A 25956-nucleotide genomic window follows, 5' to 3' on the forward strand; every position below is an offset into this window, starting at 1 on the left:
CAGCTGTCACCCCCCTTTCTTTCTGACATAAGGACCCTCCACCCCTAAGTCTGTGACCACCAGACCAATGTGCAGCAAGGAAAATTGCCACATCCCTAGAAATCCAGCCAATTGAGCGCTTCTGAGTTCAGTGTATACAAAAGGCATGGATACATCTGCTGTCGTCATCTGACCCATTAACAGCTTCTTTAGTAACCCAAAGGTCTTTAAGGCAGTGAGGCCACTTGACCTGGCTGGAATACAGTGCTGTGTAATATAATCCTCACTCTAGGAGCTGTGCGAGACACTGACACATGCTCTCTGTGTTGACTGAATTCACTTACTCTGAAAAGTTAGAGGTCAAATTTAAAATGTACTCAGTCATAAAGTGTCATTACTGCTCAGGGACGTAACTGCGAATGCGTTGTGCCTGACAAAGCACTCCCTAAGGTGTGAGCAACTTGAATGAATTGTTGTACAACGAATAATTTTATGTTATGGAAGAGACTGTAATTAAGCTGGAGCTCAGACAATAACTTTACACCTGAGCTGTTTAAACATTCCTTTATCAGGAGTTATATCAAAGGGCTTTACACAGCAAATGCAATACATATATATATGCACATCTTGTAAACTGAAGTACTTTGATTTTTCTTTGGATTTGTGTTTTCATGAGTGTAATTTATGAATATTTGGAGAATGATCCACTCATTAAACACTTGATATGTCTGGTTATTAAAGATAAACTATAAAGACATACTATATACTGTAAACATTTATACTATATGTGTATACATCTTATCAACAAATACACCAATGTGATACATCTGCAATAAGCTACTATCATTCTGGCCAATTTACCAGTTAAAATAGGAAGCAAACATACACCAGAAGCCTATTCATCATATATTGTATGATTCTTTATGAAGTGAGGAAGTGGTTCGCTCTGCATTTTACATACCATCTGCAGTCAGGAATGAGAAACTGTCAGTGACGGGAAATGATTCTTCAGGCAGAATATTCAGAAATATAATTTATTAATTTTAAATAGATTTCAAAAGTACAAAAGCAGGAGAACATTTTACAAAGCAAGCATGCCAAATACAAATGTAAATGCAACCTAAATGTGTCAGTCTATAGAGGTCTCTCTAGTCACAAACTACCTCTACCAGAGCAGCATCACAATTACAACATTTTTTAAAAGATAAAAAGTCCCTCCAGCTGCTCATCCTCACATTGGTCAGTCTCCGGGGATTTTCACAGTCTGGAATGATTCAGTCAGTGGAGCTCATCAACAATGGGATTTAGGGATTGAGACAAACTGATGGAGGAATAGAAGAAAGGTCAGAAAGACCTGAGGTAGTCGGCCATGCTACATGATACCAAGCTGTTTTTTCAGCCTCCACAGTTGCTCCATGCTGATGTTGTTGCCTCCGCACACCACAATGACCACAGGGCCCAGGTTCTGTGCCAGCTTGCCCTCATCCTGCAGCCTTTTGATAATACCACTGTACACAGCTGCCAGCGCAGCACCACAGGCGGGCTCCACTAGGACCTTCTCATCATCTGCAGCGAGGGGAGACACCAGAGGAGATCAGTCTCACGGCTGAATTTTTGTCATTTAAGATCTAGTGTACATCTGTCCAGTTGTGGTTGGTACTCACCTACAAAGTGTTCAACAGCTTTTACAGCCTCCTGGTCGGTGACTACTTCTGAGAAAACTGTGTGCTCCTCCACCAGTTTCATTGTCTGTGCAGAGACCCGTGTCAGGCCCAGTGTGGTTGCAATACTGGGGAGCAAAATAAAAGGTCAGTTTTCATCACAAGAAGAGGTGATGTAGACCAAACGCCAGACAGCGTCATTATTTGGATGTGATAACATTTATGATCGGGTCATATATAATACCTGGTAATTGCAGGTAAAGTGACCAGCTCCCCAGCCTTCATGGCTGCATTGAGGCTATGTGCTCCCATGGTTTCCATGGCTACAATAGGTACGTCAGCCCAGTCAGCACGACGCAGTCCCTCCACCACTCCGTTCAATAGGCCTCCACCTCCCACTGAAAGCACAATTGCCCCTGGCTTCTCCCTCAGGTCCTGCTCCAGCTCCTTCACCAGAGAGGTATGGCCTTCCCTGCAGACACAAACACAACACTGCCCTGTCAGTCTCCTAGAAATTCAATATCAAGTTTAGCATAATGAGATGAAAAAACTAATGTGTGTGTGTGTGTCTGTGTATACAAATATATATATATATATATATATATATATATATATATATATATATATATATATATATATATATATATATATATATATTTTAATCTAGACAGTGCGCATGCTGCAGCTTCATTTTTCTTTCTCCTTTAAGGCAGTGCGTCTTTCTGAAATGCAAGTGCGTCATAAAATGCTGATTTTATCTTACTGTAAGTAGCTCATGATGTCAGTAATTTATGGTTGTGTTTAACTTCGACTGTGACGTCTTATGTGTAAATGAATTATCTGACAACCCCTCAAAGTTAAGTCTGTGATAAGATACAGTGCATCTGACATAACACCTCATCCAGACCCTTCAGCTGTTCTATACATGAGTGTGAATGACAGCGTATGATAATGACAGGTGTTGCTATCAGTCGTTTGTGCTTTGCAAAACAATTTAATTTCCTTTAGTGTGGAGAAGAAGCTGTCTTATCACTGCCCCCCCCCCCCCTCTATTTCCTGAAGACAGATAGATTACTATGGAAGGATTTCTTCAGAGAGTACGCAGTGATGCTGACACAGTCACTGTGGGACAGACAGACTGGGAATGTCTCACCAGATTAGGGGGTCATCAAACGGAGAGATGAAAATCCATCCAGGGTTATTTGCCACAAGCTGCTGTCCATACTCAATGCTTTCATTTAGAGCCTGACAAAGACAAGACACACCTTTGTTCAATCTGATGGACTCAAAGTATTTTAAGATCATATAAAAATAAGAAAACAATAATATATGTGCTAAATGTAACCAGAATCCACTTTTATTGAAACTCAGAAGAGTAAAAATGAAATATGATCGATGTAAAGAATGTAGTTAACAACATGCAATTAACTAACCTTTCCATGGATGACCACAGTGGCACCCTCGTCCTTCAGCCTCTCGACTGTGAGATTTGGTGTGACACTTGGAACTACTATGGTGGCAGGTACTCCGAGCTGACGGGCAGAATAAGCGGCTGCCATACCAGCATTTCCTCCTGTTGGGACCAAAAGTGTCAATGATTACGCTCTCGAACACACCAGCAGGCCCAGATAAAAGATTATTATTAAATAGGTTTTGTTGTCCTTGCTTCGGTGCTCACCTGAACAACAGACAAATCGCTCACATCCTCGCTCGGCCCACTACGTGAAAAAGCAAAAATGACAATTACGGTCAAAAATCTCAAAGCCACAGCCACACAGCGTTCAGCTTGAAGATGACAAACTTAAACTAGTCCATACTGGCTCCTCTGGATCTATGCAAATCATCTCAGCACCCACTTTCATAAACACAAACCTCCTTTCAAAACAGGACTACATCACAAAATCATATCTTTCAAAAAGGACTCACAGTTTTGCAGAGGTGGCCAATGCCCCTGATCTTAAAGGATCCTGTGGGCTGAGATGAATCCAGCTTGAGGTAGATGGAGGTCCCGGCCACTTTGGTCAGGGCAAGGCTCTGCCGCACTGGTGTGGCCGCATGAAGAGGCTGATGGATCTTCATCTCACTGTGAGAAAAAGTCAAGCAAGAGAAAAGTGCCAAATAATTCGAAAACATTGAGCTGCTAAAAGAAACATTCGCAAAAGACATTTTTCAAAAATAAGAAGTGAACAAGGATGATGTTTGTTTCCACTTACCAGACTCAGGTGGAAGACAGGGGAAACAAAGCTGTGGTGTAAATAATGGCTCCAAACGTCCTTATTTCTACTCCTCTTTCAACTCAAGTGCATATATACCTGCTAATGTCGTGGGCTTGGCAAAGGAGGCCCACTTGCCGACCAATCAGCGTTTAGGCATTCAGCCACCAGCCCCTCCCCTTGGCCGTAAGGATGAGACAAGCAGAAGATGAATGAAACGCCACCCCCGGATTTTCTCTCCATTTTCCCAAACGACAAACACATTTCTAGGATGTGTCACCGCCTGATGTAAGCTGTGATGTCCGCACAGTCTGTACCGGCGTGACACTGTGCAGTAAATGAAAAAAAACAAGTCTTTCCACCTTAAAAAAAAAAAAAAAGACCTAATATTTTAATCAGTCTACTCCTTTGATAGAAAGCGTGTAAAAACGTGTTTTTCCTCAACTTCCTTCAATAGTTTCACCCTCCTCTTGCCAGAAGACCACCCGTGACATGTTTTTTTTTTTTTTCTTACACGATGTCCTTTGCATGTTCTCTCCCCTCTAAAGGAATTGCTCTCACTGCTGGCATTACCAAAAGAGTCACTACTATTTTGGCCCCGATGTTCAGCTACCAAAAGCGGCCTCCGTGCGGACGGTTCAAACCTGAACGATCCGGTGCTCAGACAGCGTGAGCTGCCGACCCTGGATGCTTTCAGACCTCTGTCTCCAAGAATATTAGTCCAAACTGTGAACAAAATGGGTCTAAATATAGGGAATGCAGTCTTATCTTATATCAGCTAATTATTATTACTTCATTCATTCATTTGATGCAGCCAACATCAAGTTTAGCCAAGTGGACGTTCACACTAATTCATCAGTAGTAAAATGAGGCAAAGACAATGTTATTGTTTATTGTCTTTTTTTTTTTTTAATTTCATTTTTAACAGTATTCTTAATCAGTATTGTGACACTGACTATAACCTGACCCACTGGAGGACCAGAGCCCGGGGTGAGATGATCAAGGCTCAGCTCCTGCACCTGCTTCTCTGCTGGGGTTGCCTCAGAAAGGTCATGTGACATTCTTCCTCATAGGTCAAGTCAAGTCACCACAGTTGGGGCAGTGACACACTGCCAAACAATAGGACAACTTTTGAGGAAGCTGTTTACATAAACCCTGTGGATCACCGCAGTGGGACACAGTGACACAAAATGAATAAGTAAATAAATGAGATTGTGGGATCGCCAAATGAACAGGTAATGTTAATGGCATTTTTTTTTTATTTCATAAAGCGTAATCATTATATTTGTGGTGGCCAAAGTTACCAGCTAATCTTATTGAAAATATAATATTTTAACTAGTTATTATTGTATATGACCAATTTATCAGCTAAGGTTGCAAACATTTTATCAGTTACATTCACTTTATAATCATTATGTTGTCAATTTTTACCCCCATGCAACTAAATTTTTTTGTAGGCTATGCTGATAAAGTAACTGTTATCTTTTAATTTCATATCAATTTTAAAGTTGAAAAATTAAGAGAATTACCCACTAATATTACTGTCACTTAATATCAACCTACCATAAAATTCTGCTCATCATGTGTCGTGTGAATCTCTGAGCAGACACTGTCACAATGAGCAACTCGAACAGCGTGTTATGTCAAACAACCCAAAATTAAGGACCAGCGTTATCAAGCCACCAATGTTTTACAGAAACAAACCCGCGCTTTTTTGGGTGTGGGCAGGGTGTTTGGTTTGTCTGCTGTTCAGGTGGTTGCCAAAGCAAAATAACAAAAACAAAATGTATTTAATATGGCACTGATGGTGTGACTGTGTAATCTTTGACACTTTTGGTCCCAACAGGAGGAAATGTTGACAGGACAGCATCTTATTCTGCCTGTCAGCTCAGAGTACCTGGTGGCTCCAAGTATCACACCAAATCCCAGTGGAGAGGCTGTAAGAGAGGGTGCTACTGTGGTCCTTCATGGCAAGTTAAACAACGTTTCCATTAAAATTAAAACTTTTCAATTAATGTAGCTGCTAAATTTGGCCATGAAACAACTGACTAAAATTAAAACGTTTCAACAACTTCAACTGATATGTTTGGCCTCCAACAATCTAATGTCAAGGAAAAACTGAAAGTTAAAAGTAACATTAGCTGCTGATTCAATTTTGATTTAAAATCAATTAGTTACACCTAAGTTACTTACAGAGTTGCTAAGAAGCATTGTCAAAAGGAAAAAAAAAAGATAACATAATGATCCTAATGAGAATGGATTGTGTAAAAATGTCAGTAACCTTAGCTGGTAAATTTCATTATAGTATATATATATGTATAAAATATAACATTTTCAACAACATTAACTGTAAACTTTGGCCACCATCAATCTAATGTTTAGATAAAACAAAAAAATGTCTTTCACCATAGCTGGTAATTTGGAAATCAATCTTGCATTAAGATGAAATTGGGGAAAAAATTATGAATGGAATCAAAGTTACGTTTGCTGCTACGTTTGGCCTATAGAAATTCAATCTCAAGGGAAAGATACAAAAATAACAGTAGCATTAACTGCTAGCTCTTTCCATCACAATTTTAAAATTGATGTGAAATGAAGCACTGACAGTTACCTTAACCTCCCAGTGTTGCCAACAAATAGTAAAATTTTTTAATATCATAAGCAGCTAATGTTTCCATCACAAGCCTAATGTTGAGTTAAAATTAAACACATCATTAATGTTAGCTGTTCATTTTGTGATCAACAATCTAATACTAAGATGAATTTAAAAAGAAGTCAAAGTTCTAGGTTTGGTTAAAATTAAAAGTATTTCATACATTTAGCTGCTACAATTGACCCATAAATCTATTGTTGAGGGAAGATGAAAACGTGATGCTAACATTAGCCGCTAATTTTGGCCAAGTATTATTTAGATGTGGCCGTCACAAATTTGATGAAAATGAAACAGTAACAGTTACACTGTGTAAGATGAAATAAAAAGAAAAATCAAAGATACATTTGACGTTAGATTTAGTCATTAAACATCTACCTTCCTGTTATAATAAAAGAAAATCAATAATTTTAAGTGCTAACTTTGAATGTCACAAAGTTAGAGTCAAGGTAACGCTAAAGTCAGTTGCATTAGGCATTACGTAACCACCATAACACTTCACCTGCACAGACATTGCTCTGATCTTCTATTCTTCTAAGCTGCTTATATAGTCATATATAGGATACTATTTAACCCTGTAATGCCTGACCCCAGAAATAATGGACAGAAAATTCTGATTTCTTGAATCTGGAACCTTTATTTGGCCCTTTCACAAAATTTGGAAAAAAAAAAAATTACAAAAAATTATTTGCATATAGGTTTTTCCAAATTTTATACACGATTTTACTACATACTAAAATGCAAAAAATTATGTAATTATAACTTGCTCAAACAGATTAAGTGTTCATGTTAGAATATTACTAAAAATTTCAAAGAAAATGTCACTGGAAAATCGTAAAAATCGCAATTTTCTTTACCTTGATCCAGTGAGTTGGGAACTATCTGAAGGTGGCCAACCTGGATTGTCCCATGTACTGTGTTTGAATTGTTGTAGTGATAAAGGTATGCACCAGGGGTTGGAAGACAAGTGTCAGATTGGATACAAGATGGTTTTGAGTGAAGTTTTTACCATAAGGTGATGCAATAGGTCTCAGAAATGCTTGTATCAAATTTGATGCATTTGGCATTATAGAGTTAAATGTAAATACAACACTGTGTATTATGCTCAAATTGTTTAGTTGCTAAAAGGTGATGGGCTCTGAAGGTCCTGCCAACTCTGCTTCCCCCACCCATGTACAACAGAGAAGGAAGAGTCTTCAGACCCACCATCGAGGAATGTCCCACATGGTCATTAATTGAAATGCAGTCTGTAAGTTTTGCTTTAGTTTTTCTACTTCACTCAGGGTGGGTGTGTGTACTGCTTGATATGCTTGATATCTATGAAGGGAATTTAGGGCCAGAATGTTTGAAAGCAAAAAGAATTACAAACAAATATAAATAAAACCCATAAATGATCAAATGAAACTGTTAATGTAAAACCAAACCTGTACATGAGAGAAGCAAATGGTAAATACATAACAAAAAAAAAGAAAAAAAGAGAAGACTCAACCGTGACAAAAAGTTAACAAAAATAAAAATGCCTTTGCCATTCATGGTTTATCATTTTTCTTTCAAACTTTCTGGCCCTAAATTTCCTTCATAGATAATATAATAATTCAGTAGCCAACAATTTGATTTGGACCTAATTTTTATGACTTTTTATAACTTAATGTCAGTTGCACTGCAAAACCAACTGACTGATGTGTAATTAACAGGCTGGGACCAACATGGTTGAGTAGTCACAAAATGCCGAGACCAGTTAACCGTCCAGTTAATGATCCCAAAAATCCTTATTTCTACTCTTGCAATTATAGTACTTATGTACCTGCCTTTGTTGTGGGCTTGTCAGAGGATGCCCACTTGCTGACCAATCATGATCTGGCATTCTGCCACCAGACCCTCCCAGTGGCCGTCAAATCACCACAATGAAAGAGTCTATGAATGTCAACCAAGTCCTGTATTACTAAATAACTTGTCTGATCAACATTAACTGTAGTAGACGCTGAACTGTTAAAACTGTCAACTTACTTAAGTTCCTACATTATGATTTTTAATTATTGAATTCTTATTCAACGGAAATAAATAACATCTGGTAAATGAAATACGATCTGGCAAAGTGTCTAACTTCTGCTTCCAACCAGCTTCCAACACTGTATGTAGGTCATTCTCAAACTGTCAGGTGGGAAAAAAGCTATGAGAACTTGAAAAAATTAGCTGCCTTGATCTCAAGCACATTTCTTTACTACTGGTTCTTTTCTTTTCTAAACTGTGTAGAAACAACAGTAATAAAAAAGTAATGAGCACAGTTGTGTCCACAAATATTAATTAAACACTGAAGAAACTGAATTTTCCAAAGAGCTGTCTGAATTCTTATCAGCCTTATGACTATACTGTAGGCCTATTAATCGCTGCTGTGAAAAAAGGCCTATTACAAGACTCTAGTTACTTTTTTTTTTAGTTTGCAGGGAATAACAACTACTGACTACTGGTGTCAAGGACAAAAGGCTTCTCTGTAAAGAGTTGTTACACCATCTGCTGGTAAAGAGTTGCACATTTTTTTCTGGGCACATGAGTTGCATCAGTCTGCCTCATTTCCTGGTGTTACTAGATAGGCTGCTTATGGCAAATTATGCTTGTTGTCTCAATCTTCAGGGCCAGAAATAGTCATTGATATGTAAGTTATTCAAACTTACCATTAAGGCTGCAATTGTTTTGGAAATGTAAATACTAAAAATAAATAAATAAAAAAAAAAAAAAGACGAAATATCTGCAAGGTGTTCAGTGTGAATGCCGTTCTTAATTATTCAGCATAAGGTAGTCCTCCCCAGTATATAATCTCATCTATGTAATATTCCTTTTATGATGTGACTAAATGTCTGCAGTGAACAAGGTGTATTGCTTGGTTAACCCCACACATCCAACCCTAGACCAGTAATACTGTCTTTATGTGGTCACACACTGTGTCTTCTGTTTTAACATTTCTTCTGCCGTGATACCAGACACACTGCTTAAAATCACATTAAGATTTTTTTTGGCCACATGGGGGCAGCTAAACAAGGTAAAAACACAACACTGACTGACAGAAAAAACCCATCCAGTTAGTGAGCATCAGCAAATTATTTACACATCCAGCAGACATGGGGCAAAACTGACATTGACAGTCCTGTTTCTGGCCACTTGATGAATGTAGGCCCTTCTTTTGGCAGGTTTGCTCTCCACCAACTCTCTGGAGGTATATGCGCATGTGGCTGTGTAGATGTCTAATGCCACTAGCTGGTTGTCAACTTTGTCTGCAGTCATAACTTTTTTACTGAAAACATCTGCCTCCTGTGACTGAAAACTCAGGTGAAGGCAGAGTTTGTGGCCTAGCAAACAAAGCAGTGAGCTAACAGATGCTAAAATGCTCAGCACTAAGCGGAACTGCAGAGTTGAGAGATGTAACTTTCACATTACAAAGCCATTCGATCCAGTAATTCATGCTGCACTCATGTTGCAGAGTCGGCAAAATGAGTGTTCATGCATTATTCCAAGATGGTTACCACCACTGCAGTAACATCATTTTTAGCCTTTATTAGGTAGTTTTGCTGCATTGTGTATCTGGAACCCCTCTTAAATTACCTAAACTCTTTGCATTAGCATTGATATTGAAGTAATGAGTGGTTTTCTGCATTGGCTTGTTCATAACAGTGTTGCAGGGATGACATATTTTTGTACACCGACCTGGAAGTACATCACCCTGGTTCCTTCGCCAAAAAACCAATGACAGTGTAATGCTGTAACATAAAATGTGAAAATGTCTTGAGCTTGTGTTAACCACTGACCTTATTTCAGGCATCTAACCTAATGCCTATTAAAAAAAAAACTTTTAGCTGTGTCCCAGTTCAGGGGCCACATCCTTCACGGGATGCAGTCTACAAGGCCTTCGTAGCATTCGTACACCATGAAGGCTGAACTGAAATTAGATGGTCTGGCCTTTTGGAGGATTTGAACTTTGCGTCCACAGCTGTGCCCGCCCTCACCATTGCCCTAGCAACCTTGACAACATGTACCTGTTTTTCAAACAGTTTTTTTAATCGTTGCACTGTTAGTTGCTCAACTGAGATAAAACCCAATACTTACATTTAAAAGTGTACACCTTGGTCTCTGTCAGCGTTGCTTGCCGCCATATTGTTTTCATTATTATTTGAAGGAGCCTTCACTATGGGACGGCCTCTCGCGGCTGTGACTCGATCAGTCTTCAAATGCAGCCTGAATTGGGACACAGGCACCGACTTTGGGATGAGGGAACAGGAGGGGCAAAGTTTTAGGACTCATTCCTGCAGCTCTCTATCAACCAGCTCAGTGGGTGCCCCTTTCTCACCTTCACCCCTGACCTTACTGAGTGTATGAACGCCTCTGACGTTACTCAGCTCACATTTACTTTAAATTCCACTTTTTGAATGGTTTGTAAAACGTTGTAAAACCAAAAAAAAAACAAAAAAAAAAAACAAAAAAAACCCCCAAATCACCACCGAGAGCTGACATTCAGCCACTGATCTATTCTGCTCCTGACTCAGGCTCCCGCAGACCTTCACCCTCTGCACAGCGCTCAGAAATCCGCTATGGCAACAGGGGGAAAAAGACACGGAAAAAAAGGAAAAGATTTGACAACATGGCGCACTTTCCTTGAGAAAAGTTTCTCCAGGTCGCCACACGGCTCCGTTTTCGTGGATTTTCCTCGCCGTTTCTCGACACCCGCACCGCTCGGCTGCATTTTGAACACCTCTCGCTGCATAAACAGTCGACAAAACAGTTATCGAGGAGTGTGATGGGATGAGAGCGATAACCCGCCGCGCAAACCGAAGCAGTCAGACAGGATGGAGAAGCAAGCGACTCTGAAAGAAAAGGTAAACAGATTAAACAGTCACTTTACACACTGACCCTCCATTTCTGTGGTTGTTGACATTTTATTGCCTCCTGAATAACACTTTTTTTTTTTTTTTTTTTTTTTTTACCTCGCGTCCCGGACAGGAAATACCAAATGACCATTCCTGCGAAAACCTCGTAAAAAGACCTCTATCGATTTTCCAGTCATGCATACTGTATTGTACTGCACGGTCTGTGTGGGCTCAGCTGTCCCAGACAGTATCCAACTTAAATGTGATTTAATGTCAGTGGAAGATCATACAGATCACAAAATAGGCTGTAAACCCCAGCAGCACCTTTTTTTTTTTTCTCTGTTATTGCATGAGCAGAGAGGCTTGAACTGCCAGTTCCTACAATGGTAGTAAGTTTGTGTTTACTGCCATGAGTGAATCCATATAATTCCACTACAAAACTGTAAATATGTGCAGTCCAGACTATATTTGCCTCTGGAGAGTTGAGTTAATCTCTCTCTGTCTGTCTCCTTATGATTAAGTTGGTAGGGTGTCCCCTGTATTGGTCTAGGCTCTCATTATCTCTCCACCCTTCCTGCCCGGTGCTGCCCACATACTGTAGGCAGCCCCCCCAGTATGTTGTAGCAGATGAGACAGCACAGATTGGACCCTCCTGTAAAGTCAGTCTGAGTAGTTCCCTTCTCTCTGTTTCTGCTAACTAGCTGATCTCAGCTGAGCTTTGTTTGAAGGGTAAACCTGCATGCGTGCACTTGGGCCTTGGAAGCACTGATCTATAATAGATGCTTTTCCTGGCATTCCTTTGAGAGCAAGGCTTTGAATGTCAGTATGCGTGACAGTGCTGTCAGCTGCGGTGTGGACGTCACCCCCCCCCCCCCTCAGTCTGTTTGTGTACTTCAGAGAGGTGGGCTGCCTCTCATGGCACTCACAGCAATAAACCCAGCACTTTACACTAGTTTTAAAACCTTTCTGCACATATCCCACTGGTTTACTTTAACTGTTAGTGACTTTGAAGCGTAACTGATCTTTTCCTAATCTACAAGTGTTGAATTGGCTATTAGAAGCACAATATAAAACACTGGACGCGTAAAAGTTCAGCCGAAGTAAAGCAGGAAGTCAATCCGTTCCAGATTCTTGTCATGTGATTGAAAGGATTATTGAGTGATTATCACAAAGAGAAAAACTAGAAAATGTGGGAAAGATGACGGTCAAAGGGTGCAATAAAGCTACTGCGCTGTTACTTGATGTTGAATCTTCTTGATACCCAAAGCCCTGTCTGCTGCTGCTGCTCCCCGGGCCTCTGGAAGTAATTACCAAGCCTGCCCTATCCCAGAATTCAGTCCGGGGAGGTGTGGTGAGAAAGAGGTATAATGGAAGCTGGCCCTAAAAACATGCAACCTGAGATGAATTTCATGATTCACTAATACTCAGCAAACCGTCCACGTGAAATGGTTACGGCACTCACCTACTTTATCAACCAGACTTTATTGGTTGGATGCAGTTACATTAAGACTTGAATCAATATGATAATTGGTTTGCATTCAAATGGTTTACCTGCCATTTGGTTCAGGCGTAAGAAGAACAAGTTGAATATGAATGGGAACTATAATAGATTCAATCCCACATTAATGCTGACGGGCTTGCTCTAAGGCAGGTATTATCTTGTTGTGGGAGATTTATCTGTGTAAACAAGATGTCTGTTAGGCTGAACTATACACTGCTGTTATGCGTCTACATCTCTGTATAGGGGAATAACAAGTAAATGACTGTGAACATCAGAATAGATATAAGCTTTATTTTGAACTAATAGGACGTGAAAGATAAAACCTTATATGCTAATGTTCTTCCCCATTTTAAACCTTGATGAATCTGTCCTTCGTACACAGAGGTGAGTTAAACCATGGGACGTGAGCAAAATCAGCAATCTCACTTGAGTCCTATAATTCAACATGGATTATTTTAGAAACCCTTTAAAAACTATTGTCACGACAGAATTTAGCCCAAAAGATAAAAAGATTGTTCACTTAGTGTTGTAATGTTAATAATCTAATTGAGTGGGATTTGGAGTGGGCCTCAACTATGCTGTGTCTCATTGTGCTAATCTGTAACTTTTAAAAATTGGATCTGATTTGAGCCAAATTAAAGTAACTTTCATACAGTTGTATTGCTCATATCCTCTCTGGTTTCTTTGACAGCTGACATTGACATTGACTTGTCACAATTACATGTACAATAAATAACAACAACTCTGTTACAGTTATTGATCTCAATTATCACATGAGACCACCATATACATGTTTTTATTGTTTGTCATGCACTGACTCAGAAACACCCTTCACATTTAAACATCATCCTTCACACTTCAGCTGCATGTTCTAACTCTGTGATCAGGTACCAGTTGCCAATGCCTAGCTTTGTTAGAGTAGTTTTGGTATAAAACCAAAACTACTCTAAAACAAGCCATTGCTCAAAGGCATTCAAACCATTTAACTGTAAAAATATTTTTCAGTCACACTGATTATAGCTGTTTCATGCCTTTCTGTCTGTTTCTCCAGTTTTCAATCTTCGGCTCTCGGACAGTGGGCAGACCTATCCGGTGTGTTCCTGGAGACGATGGAGCCAGGTATGGTCTCAGCAAAGCAGAGTTCATGGAGAAAGTGCAGCAGAGCAATGAGGCGTGTCAGCGAGGTGACTTTCAGGCCGCCGTTCATCTGTACAGTGATGCCTTGCAAGCCGACCCACAGAACTGCATCCTGTATAGTAACCGTTCAGCCGCTCTTCTCAAACTGGGACAACACCAAGCAGCCCTGGATGATGCTGAAAAAGCTTGTGAGCTTAATCCCAAGTGGCCCAAGGTAAGTGTAACTGTAGATATCAAATGATTGACTTCTCTCAAATGAACCAAATGAGTGTCATCTCCAAGAATTGTGAATCTCAAACAAATCTAATTTGGTGGCTCTGATGTCCTGAAATTTCAAGTATGTTTAATAAAAGACATTTTTAGAAAAGTGTTGCTGGTAAAAGTGACATTTTGTCAATATAGTAGGTGATAACAGAACAATAAGGTAGTAATATAGTTGTAAGGTTGTTGAACTATAAATTATTTTTATAGATGACATCTTCAATTCAAAGTGTTTCGAATTCGACTCACATTTTCACTCCTCAGTTGCATTCCTGCGGCTGCTGATCGATACAATTTTCTGGGGTCTTGTCTCTGATCTTGTCCAGGCCACGTGGACTAACCTGCGATAGATTTCACATTACTCAGCCACAGAGATCACCAGGAGACCAATTCCTCTCAGTGATAGAAATGCATTGATTTCACAATTTAGCATGGAGAGATACTTTTGTCTTTTGAGAGCGAGATTGATGATAATGTGGTGGAGTGGTATTGATGATAATTTGTCGCTACCAATGATGCATCAGTGGCCACCTCTTCTTTGAGCTGAGGTCATGTATCTTCGGATACTAAGGTAGGTTTCCTCCTCTGTGAAGATATGGCATTGCAGTGACACTGACACTGTCACTTTTTATCACACAGATAATGCTGTGTGCCTGCTGCATTTTCCTGTAGTATATGGGCTTTTCAATAGTAAAAGAACAGTAAAACTATTATGAATGAATACCTGTCACAAATGTAGTCCTGCTACCTCCTATTGTCTTCTTCATATTTTTGTTGTTATGAATATACAGTTGCTATCCAGCTGTTATTTTAGACATTTTTCAGTACAGTTATTTTTCTTTATCATTTGATATTCCCAATTCTACAATAATAGTCTCATCTCGTCACTTCTCACGCTGTAGCATCTGAGCATTGATATGATTTGGGAGAGATTTCATAACCTTTCGAGGCCAGTGAGGCCAAACTATAACTGAAAATCACTGCCAAAATCATTCTTCTTTCTCCTTTTTATATGCTATCCAAGTACAATGAACTCTTTGTGGTTAGACTGGGGGATGGTTGGCTTAATCTCAGCAGTGTAGCTCTGCTTATTCTAGGATTTACTGCCTGACAGTTTTGACTCTCATGCTGAAGTTTGTGTTAGCAGACTTGGTGTCTGTGTATAGCCTGACCTTTATGTTTTACTTGGTAACACGAAACAAAGGGATTAATGTGTCTGTGGTATTGACAATTATACAGAGGGCTGCATCGTCATGTTTTAGATTAAGTTCCTTGAATCACCACTAGGGGTCAGTCTTGTCAAACGAGAAGAACGTTGAAGTGTTTCGTCTGTGCACGACAAGACATTCATACCATTTAATTTTCAAGATGCTTTTTTTTTTTTTTTTTACATTCAGTTGGCTTCAAGAAAATCATGTTTCACCTTTATGGTAGAAATGTGCTTACAGCCACCATGGAGAATTTTGTAGAAGGTGGGTTTCCTGCTTGATAAATGTACTGGTTGAGGCCAAGGTCACAAGAAATCTACCTTCCATTTTTTTTTCTCTGATATGTCAAGAAAAAAAAAAAAATCACACTTTGCCCAAACTAAGCTCAGGTCTTTTAATTAGAATGTGATAATTTTGCATTTTCACACCCACTTTGTATAGCGGATATGAATAGTGATTTCTGTGACAGCTCCTGTATTCAGTTTGTGCTGCCTCACAGAACTGATTAGTAATGGTGGTCTTGACACTAACGGTGTTGGCCTCGGGGAAAGAAAGATTTGTCGTTGTACAGTCCATCTGCTATGCCGGGATGTTTGATGAAGGAACAGGGATTAAATCATAGGAGTGTGCTAGCGTTTCAGATCCTGCATGAGTACATAATATCATCAATCATGCCTCCCTATGACTGCACTTCTGGACTGGTGCGTCAAATAGTGACAGCCATGGTTTTGCTGCCTCAAGCGCCAGCGAGCAGCCCACCCTCCTGAAGCCCACAGCCAGCCTGTGAAGGAGCCCCCTGTCTAATCTGTCAGCTTTCCCTGTCGTAAGTGCCAGGAAACGCATTCTGAAAGAAGAAAGAAAATGTGTGGTTTAATGACCCAAGACAGCTTTAGGCCCTTTGTACCCCACCCTCTTACTGAATATAAAAAGCTTAAATGAGAACAAAATAGGGTGTCATTTCATAGACAAGGGGCCACACTTGTGTGTGTGTGTGTTCATATTTTGTCTCTATGAGCCAGTGTGGGAGGGAAACTGGGAGAAAATGTGTGGTGTATAATCAAGCTTTCATGTGCATGATTAATTTTTAAGTACAAAAGGAGTGATACTGTAGCAAACTCTTCAACTTAAGCCAACCCTGTTTTAATAGGCATTTTCCATTAACAGTGTGTAAGAAAAAAAACAAGGTTTCGGCATCTATTTGCGGTGAGTATTTTACGGTTTTGTGTTGCACTGCAAGTGCTTCTTAGGTGTATACAAGTGACCTAGGGGACAATACCCTTTCTAAATGGATTCCCTGTCTATTCTGTTCTTCCATCTGGTCCCTCCCTCTCAACACGGCTGTTCCAGTGACATGTTAAACAAACAGCCCTTCCTGCTATCACTCCCATTCTTCTGCTCGAGCGCTGACAGGAGAGTTCCCAGGGAACCAGAAGACAACTGGCACTGCAGTGTCAGGGGAAACATCTCTATCATTTGCATATCTACTGATTATAGGTCATGATGGTGCCTATCAAGGGTATTCTGTCTCCTCTAGTGTTAATTGCCAAAGTTGCCACTGACACCCACTCATAATGATGGGTGAAACCCATCAAGCGTTGTCTCTCAGTTAAGATTGTACATATTTTTTTCAGCGCATGCCATTGCTTGCATATTTTTCTTTCTCACAAACATAAATGTCCATTTATGTCCCATTGGAAGGGCCTTGGGTTTAAGTGAGACAATGAGTGTTTGCCTTGGAAAAGGTCATATTGTGTGCAGTGCTGAAAGGGGACTTTAATTACAGCAGCAGCGTATCCAGTAATTGTGTAAGGAGTGTATGCTGACACCTCGAAGAGGCATAAAGCTTCTTTTTCCTGCAGAGCTGGGCGATTACGCTGGCTTTTGCTGTCACTGTGCTTGGAACAGGAAGAAAAGAATTATGTGTGTTATTGAAGACCTCATCCTTTGCCACTCTCAGCGGTGCTCTGCTTTTCATGTGGATGGAAATCACTGGGTTGTAATGCTCCCCTGTTGGTACGACAGTCCCTTAAAGCAGCTCTCATCTGATCTCGGTGTGTGTACAGAATAAAGAACCTGTCTTTTGATCTCATGTGGAGAGTGGTTATAGCTCTTGTTCCTTTTGTACAGCTTTCATTTGCACCATCTGAAATACTTATCTCATAATATTTTGGTGACCTGTCCTGTTATTGTGACACATGCTGAATAATGAACCGAAAACATCAGAGTGAAGCTACAATAAGTGGACTAAAGTAAGTATATATTGGTGTTTGTAGAACAGAGATGGTTAGATGGCCTGCTTGTTTTAATGCAGTATGGATAACACTGAGTTATACTATCATTTGTATTATTGTAATGTAGTGTTTGTATTTTACATAGTTTTTTACATAGCTTTCTCTGAAATTGTTTTGCGATGTTAAAGCTGTCGACCATCCTGTATGTATCATAATGTTTGTCAGTCTTTTGTTAGTCTGTCTGTCATCCCACTGACTGAAATCGCTATGAGATGGATTGCAATGACATGTGGCACAGACATTCATGGTTGTCAGGGGATGATTCCTACCGACTTTGGTGATCCCCTGACTTTTCATCTGGTGCCATAATCAAGTCAGAACTTTGTTATGTGGTCACAAACCAAACCTCATGACATTGTCATCAACCTCAGCTGTACTTTGTTTTTATTGTGAACATGGTAAACATTGCACCTGCTTAACATCACAATGCATTGTCATTGTGAGCTTGTTAGCATGCTGATGTTAGGTTGAAGGACCACTGTGCCTAACTGCAGCTTCATGGAGCTGCTAACATGTCTGTAGACTAAACATTCAAACAACAAAAATATCTTTAATAATCTGTCTTCCTTCCTCTGTGCAGATTTAGATTTCAGTGACAATAATTCAGTCTATAAATGAACACCGCTGACTGTTAAGACCCCATATATATCCTCACCAACAACTTGAACACATTTAAATATAAAAATAAAATATAAATAAGACAAAATAAAAAAATAAATGCAGAATTCTGAACTCTATGTGTATGTTTGGGCCATGCTATGTATTGATGAATATTTACAACATCCCTTGATGCATATTTATGATTAGCATGTTCTGGTTTGATTTGAAAGAATCAAATGCAGCTGACATCAACCTGCATACTTGCCTGTAGTTATGAATAAATAGTCATAAAATATGAATGCCTCTCTAGTTAGTCATGAGAGTACTGATAGACAGACAGCAGAGACTCATTATGATGTTGTGCAGAGAAAGTTGCTCACCAGGTAGAAATCTCAGATCAGATGTGTTGCTTCTCGCCTTTTTGTGCTTTCAGATTATTGGGTTATGGTGAAAAATGGGGCACAGGAGCTCATCTACAACTGCACATCTTGCACAAGTCCCTGCTACACAGACATATTTCCTGATTGTAATTGTCAGATGTAATAACTGATGACTTTCTGATGTTATCAGAGGAGCTCAGACACTTAGGAGAGGAGTTCCATCCATCCATCCATCCATCCATCCATCCATCCATCCATCCATCCATCCATCCACCCATCCATCCATCCATAAAAAAACTGAAAAATGAATGAAATGCAAAACACAAATGTAAGAAAGTAGCTGCACATACATTGTGGAAAATGAATAGATTTATTGGGAGATTGGTGACTTATGGAATATATATGGACTGATCCAAAGTAAACTCAAATCTTTGACAGCATGTAAGGTCCTACAGGATCTAGTGTGCAGTCCCAGTTCTATATCCTCCCCCATTCAAGCGTTGATGCAGCTGTTCTGCATGATAATACGATTGTCTTTTGAGTGGATTAAAGCAACTTTAATTTGATTAAATAGTCTGAAAAGCACCACATTGAATATGATAGGAAGAAATGCAATGATCAACACAGAGTAAATGCTTCTTTTCCAAAACGTTGCTTGATGCCTTCAGTTTTTGTTATGTGTAATCTCAATGTTTTGTTGATCATGAGTTTGTTGACCTTCCGAACAACACAGCAGTGTTTTTATGTAAGAGGTTTTACGGATATACACTTATTATGACAGTATGCTTTCCCTACTGTCTCTCTTCATGAGGATTTGTGCTCTGGGTTAGAATAAGGTTTTCCTGCCAGCTTCCCCTCTCCCACTGCTCTGCTGCTGTTTTCCACCGTAGCTCCAGCGCTCACCATGGAGAGAGTAGAGTCATGAACCACTAATAAGAGGGTTCCGTTTTGCTTCTACCCAGCCGAGGTTTGAACTAATGAACAAATCAAATGAATGGCATGTAATTATAGGCCAGAGAGAGCGGGACGGACAGAGGGTTGGCGCTAGCGGGCACAAACCTGAAATTATTTGTCTGGAAAATCTGTGAAATGAGCGGGAGCAGTTAAATTCTCTCTTTTTCCTTTGGAAGGCCGTTGTGGCTAAGCAGCGCTGCACTTATGCGAGGGCCATGATGGAGGGAAAGTGACAATACACACACACACACACACACACATAAGAGTTTGCTGTTTTGATTTCAACAGCATTTCTTTGGCAGCTGTGTCATTCTTTACGCTAATCTTGTGCTGCATTTGTCTTACCTGGTATCTAACATAGTTTCGGTTTTGCTCTGTTATGGACTTTCTGCTGAAAGAGGCTTCTTTCTTGAATTACCCTGTTATGCATCCCAAGTGATCGTATTCAGAAATATACAACATAGATTTATTAGAGCTGCTATATTATTATGAACCTAATGGATGCAATTTCCATTTAAAATCGCATCACCTTCTTTCATACTAATAACCCTCCACCCCTACAAAACTGAATAAACGCATCAACATCCAACACATACTGTTAGAATCAGCTCACATCACCATTTTCTACAATGCTTTGCTTCTGTGTCTGTGGAATTGCCAGTGAGGAATGCAGCTCGGGCACAACACGTAAATTATGCCAGTAATATAACTGATAGATTTTATATCCAGAATTGTGCCGCTCTTTCCAGTCTGCTAACTCAATACTCTTGATGTGTTTGGTATTTTTTTTTTTTTTTTTTTTTTTTCTTCCTTACAATTTGGAACAGCAGTCTTCAAATCCCGCTTACCCGGGTTGCTATGACGGTGGCCAAGTGGTTTTCCTCTCTGCCACCCAGGCGCCCCACCAAATTGTAGTGTTTAGTAGAATTTAATCTGCTTTCAAGAAACACCAGACGCACACATACAAAAAAAAAAGAAAATTGGCCTAGCTTTTCATTTTTACACTAACCATGAGCTCTGTACAGTATGTATCACGGTGCTTTGCTGGATCCTACAAAGGTCATAAGGAATAGGTGTTCAGGGTTGGATGATGTAATGTGGTTTGATGTGTGTGTGATGACCTCCCTCTCACCTCACAGCCGTCTGTCTCTAGTCTGGCCTGGGGGCATGGATGAGTCAGCGCTGGGAGCTGATGTCACTCTGATGATAATCTGTGTGGCCTATCCACACCTACTGCCCCCCTCAAACAGATACATCATTTTAGACCATCCTCTCCCAGAAAACATAGTGATCAATAATCACTGTGTTCATTCTATGTTTCCTCTGGCTGGTTTGGTCAGTAGTGAACTTTGAGTGTGTGTTAGTTTTGTATAAAACTTTGCTTGTTTTGTAATGCCATTTTGTAGATAGGCTATTCAGAAAATTAAATACCGTCTCTTTGTCCCAAATGAAATAAAGTATATCAAAGCCTAGGTAAGCACCTCAAACAAGAAACTTTCAATCATGTTAAAGAACGTCTGTGCCTCAGAATGCTTTTTCCCTCTGGAAACATCATTTGATTACCAGCTTAATAGGTTTTTGCTTGCTATTACATGGCAAGAAATGTCAAAAGGCCCAGAGAAAGCAAGCTCATTGCCATGCTCATGGCATAACAGCCTGCCACTGATAGTGGATCAGCTTTACAAGCCTGAGGAAATGAGGAAAACAATTGTACCCTGCTCCTAGCACGTAACCCCTTGGCTTAAACAGATGCTTTTTTTTTTTCTTCTCGGGGTTCATCTTGCTGTCAGCCTCATATTGTGCTGGCCCCTCCCACCTGTGAGCTTGGCAAGGCTCTAGCCCCAGACCTGGATGTCTCCAGAATTAGCACAGCCTAGCTCTGCTGCAGGGAGGAAGCACTCCCACGGGGGAAATGGGGTAGAGCAGAGAGCAACCTGCAAGAAGCCCATTAGTATACACTGCATAAGCATGGCAAGATGAATAGCAGAGGGTTTTTTTTGTTTTTTGTTCTTCCAGATTTCGCTGTCTTCACCTATAACCTTTAGTTGACTAGTACACTCTCATTTCCCGCTTGTGCCAGCAGTTGTGTCACTACATACCAATATTACAGAGCAGATATATTATTCTGCTGATACATGATATCACATATTTATTGTTATATCGTTCGCCTCTTTAAGGAGTTGCAAGGTTAGTCTGTGCTTACATCTTAATGGAACGTGTCCCTTTCTTTGCTTATGGTCTGTTTCATGCAGCACCTTCTCATGATGTAACCTCCTACCCTGAATGAGTCATATGCCCTGGTTCCTCCCCGAGAAATAAATTGGTAGGGATAAAGGTGCCACTAATTTTGTTTCCAGGTGGCTGAAAGAAGCAGTGCATCTGCGTCAAATCAGTTCTGACTTGAATGAAAAAAAGTGGGTCAAGACCTGAGTTTGGTTGTGTTGCGAACCCTTTTCTAAATTACCTCTCTGTTCATCTCCTGTTCATTTTTTGGTGTCTCAGTTATACTCTTGTATACTCTTGTAGTGTATGTGTTATTCGAATATGGCAAAAACAAAACAACTATTCATGTTATTTTTGATAAACCTGTTCTTACAGTATCATAATTGGGTATTGCATAATTGCTTTTAAATAGTTGAAGTGGCCTGAAATAAGTAAAATATGATAAATGTTTTTTAGGGAAGGGATTTATGTATTGTAAGTATCACCCACTAACCCCCGTAGGCTTAAAACATTTGTAGTGTTTTCATTGATGGAGAGCAGCAGCATCACTTCTGTGGTGCAGTCTGTTTCTCTTATGTTCTCTTATGTTCCAGACACTTATAGTTTGATAGTCATCATGGCCGCCCTCAAAGCACTGAGGCCCTGCAGGAAGCAGCACATTTTTAGCCTTATAAATGCAGCTGCATACATTTGCAAAACCTGTTTAAATGTAAACCAATTATCACAGATAGCAAAAATGCTTATAACGTCACTCCATACTCGTGATGTGCATGTACATTTTTATGTTCATGCTGGTAGATCACAATATGCAAACAATATAGTGATTCATTCATTCATACATTAGGTGGGCTTCCATCCACCTGATTTTATGTGCAATTTCAGTTTGTATTTCTCAGTGTATTAGAAGCTCTCCTTGGCTTCGCTGCAGTTTCCGAGCAGCCTGGAAACAAGAGTAGCTCGGTAGACTGCCCTAAAAAGAGATGTAGCCCTATACACAGTCCGGCCATGTACTAGGTTTATTTCTAGTCTTGTTTGAAAAAAAGTTTCTAAATCTGGTAACAATGTGTGAAGTTGGCAACACTGCAGGCTGTAAACATCCCTCTGATAGAACCTGTTTGTGCCAGAAAGTCTAACTCAGTGATGTGGCATTCGTCTGACCAGTGGTGGAAATGAGGTCACTCAGTCAGTCAGTCAGTCAGTCAGGGACATTCATGATAATAGGGCTGCAGGGCCAGGGCCAGCCCTCATGTGTCTGAGTCATACATATGTTCATACATATGTTCACTGAAGCTTCCGCTCCACAGAAGAGACTGAAAACAGAGGCTAACATCAGATTTCTTTGGAGCGATAATGAGATTGTTATGTCCCTCAATTGAATCCATAAAACTAACATAAATTCCATATTTCCATCATGTGTCTACATTATTTTTCTCCATTTGAAGTTTGACTTTTGCTAATTGAATTCATCTCTTCATCTTGTTTAACCTTCTTCATCTGCAACTGTTTTAATGGCACCTGACAGGAGAATTAGCAGCATCAGGTGTATATCCAAGGTGTATAACAACTGATATTTGCGTAACAGTAGTGATTAGTAATATGTATTGATTAACATTTTCTTTTGCCAAATTTTCTTGAAATGAGGTTAAAATTTGTTTGTTTTATACATATAAAGTTTGTCTTATATTTATTATATATTTTGTATTTTTTTATATTGACAGGATACTTAATTTCATTGTACACTGTGCAATGACAATAAAGGCATTGAAATTGAAATTCTTTACAGTGCCATTCATGTGTGATAAGGACATCTTTCTTCATTATTGCAAATAGGAACAGACTACATTACTTTGCAAATCACAGTAAACTCCAGTTTAAAATGTTTGTGCACATTAATAGAACACAATAATATGTCGCTTAAAATGTGTCACTCTTTTGTTCCAAAGCAATCACTTTAAATATCAGGAGAAAACAAAGTCCTATTTATCATTGTTGCTCATGTGGAACCAGAACATGAAGTGTAATCAGGCTTTAGCTTAAGTATGACCCAATTTGTGCATTAAGTGAGTGCGGCGTGGTCACAGTTTTTCTGTGATTACCGACTTAACTGGCATGTCGTATATGATTAATGATAGATGATTCTTAATACATAATGGATGTTTAGAGGGCAGTCTGGAACAAAGGAAGCAATATGCACAATATTATCTTAACTTCTGTGGTAATCTCAGATTTTGTCCTGAGACAATAAACAGGACCATTTAATATTTAAAACCCAACCCAGCAAAAGATGGATCTTCTTTTTCTGTCTAAATGTCTTGGCATGTAATGGCCTCCAGCTGAATTCCGTCTTCTAAAGTGCTCCTTCTAGATCTCAGGGCTCGTGTTTAGGCAGCTAAATTACTCACTTGTGTCAGGTTATTACAATTAGCTGTTTGAGTGCCTGCACTGTCGTGTCTTACCTAGATACTTCCCTCTAATTCTTTCTCTCCATAATGAGTTTTACAGGGGAGTGCACCAGCAACAACAACAGCAGCAGCAAAATGGGAATGCCTGGGGAGATGTATTAGTGAAAAGAAACCATGAAATGCAGGTGGTATATTTATGTGTGCGAAGGTGACAAATGACTTCCGTGGTTATGGATATAATCTCAGTATTTGACCAGAGGCTGAGCTGTTCCAGTCAGGCGTTAAAAATCACACACACACACACAGTTTCAAACAGAACTCGAGTGTGTTGCTGTTTTAATGAGCTGGACAATCAAATATACACTCAGTGACCAGAAAAACTGAAATCGCTGCTCGGAAGCTCACTGAACTATCTTATATTTGGCCCTGATATTAGCTGGCACACTCTGTGGCGAAGGCACTTGTAGCTTGTTGAGGCAGTCAGAGCTGACTCTGACTGCACAAACATTGGTGCTTAATGCAGATATTTCATCTGAATTCATCTCCAAGGTGTTAAATATCAAGAGATTGTTGAGGTCAGATCATTAACATAATTTCACCTGAATGTTCCTCAAAACATTCCTGGAGGATTCTTGCACGTTGACACTGTCTTGCTGAAGGTACCATCGTATTGGGAACATGATGGCCATGAAAGGATAAATTTGATCCAATACATTCCCTCAACCTTCCCACATCCTGCACTGAACTGTACATTCAACAAGTCCTCCCACCTAAACGACCATACAGGTCACCTGTCCCTACCCTCAGATATGACCCAGGAGCTTATCAGCGGCTGCCGTACTGGACCATCATTGTCATGGTAACAACAATACAACCTTTGTCACCATGATAACAATAATAAACATGCAGTTAAGGTTGTGGAGTGGTCACTATTTGCTTAATGTCGGCATAAAAACTACTTGGTTAGGGTTTGGAAAAGACTGTGGTATGATTTTTAAGTTTAGGCAGTTTCACACATACATACATGTCTTATTGTTTTTCAGCAAAGGAAAATATCAGGGTCAGAGCCAGTCAGAGGCAGACTAGGGGCAGGTCTTCGCAGAATGTGAGTGGGGAAAAAAAACCCCAAAAAACGCTGAGACAGACCTACTAAATGTCAGGTGCACCGGTACAACCAGAGAAAATGTTTAATCACACTGGAGCCACGCTGTATAATCCTGGTGAGGCCAAGACTCTCCTGGAACCCACAATCACGCATTTCTGTTAGATTATGTTTTAAGACCATTTTTGTAAACCCATTCACATGCAAAGCAAGTGTGGACGGGAGTTGCTGTTGTATGCACCTGTTTATGTTGTGATAGATGCATAAGCAAATGGAAAGTACCACATCCACTGCAGGGGCAGAGTTTTTATTTTTCAAGTGATTAGGAAAATAAAAACCCTGCCCCTGCAGGAACAGACACATTCTCTCCTCCTCCTCCTGGTATCTAACAAAACAAATTCAGCAAATCCAGGTGCTTGGTTGTCAGGGTGTAGTAGTAATACTGAGTCACAACACTTCTTTAACCATAATAACTATGTTCAATCCTCATTACTAATGATTGCACAGTCACCCTGAGCAACCACTTTTGGACCGCTGT

General features: G+C 39.9%; 2 protein-coding genes across 3 annotated transcripts in view; one reads left to right on the forward strand and one right to left on the reverse strand.

Annotated features, from left to right (window-relative positions):
- Positions 1–995: 995 nt before the first annotated feature.
- LOC139623875 (L-serine dehydratase/L-threonine deaminase-like) lies at positions 996–3984 on the reverse strand. The gene is made up of 8 exons (XM_071482482.1): positions 3854–3984; positions 3567–3723; positions 3319–3358; positions 3074–3213; positions 2794–2885; positions 1885–2112; positions 1644–1768; positions 996–1545 (listed from the first exon to the last, which is right to left on the reverse strand). Exons 2-8 carry the CDS (start codon positions 3717–3719, stop codon positions 1352–1354), a joined length of 972 nt encoding a protein of 323 aa, XP_071338583.1. The 5' UTR covers positions 3720–3723; positions 3854–3984; the 3' UTR covers positions 996–1351.
- A 6299-nt stretch (positions 3985–10283) lies between these two features.
- The window catches only part of LOC139623874 (tetratricopeptide repeat protein 28-like), a 166168-nt gene continuing 150495 nt past the window's right edge, over positions 10284–25956 (forward strand). For both annotated transcript variants that reach the window (XM_071482478.1, XM_071482479.1), the window contains exons 1-2: positions 10284–11368; positions 13912–14211. In XM_071482478.1, coding sequence (XP_071338579.1) covers positions 11339–11368; positions 13912–14211 — 330 coding nt within the window. In that variant the 5' untranslated portion in view covers positions 10284–11338. The remainder of the gene's footprint in view (positions 11369–13911; positions 14212–25956) is intronic.

Source organism: Trachinotus anak, unplaced genomic scaffold (assembly GCF_046630095.1).
Source record: "Trachinotus anak isolate AG129_WGS33_773 ecotype Australia unplaced genomic scaffold, CSIRO_AGI_Tana_v1 ptg000008l, whole genome shotgun sequence".
Classification (NCBI taxonomy): Eukaryota; Metazoa; Chordata; class Actinopteri; order Carangiformes; family Carangidae; genus Trachinotus; species Trachinotus anak.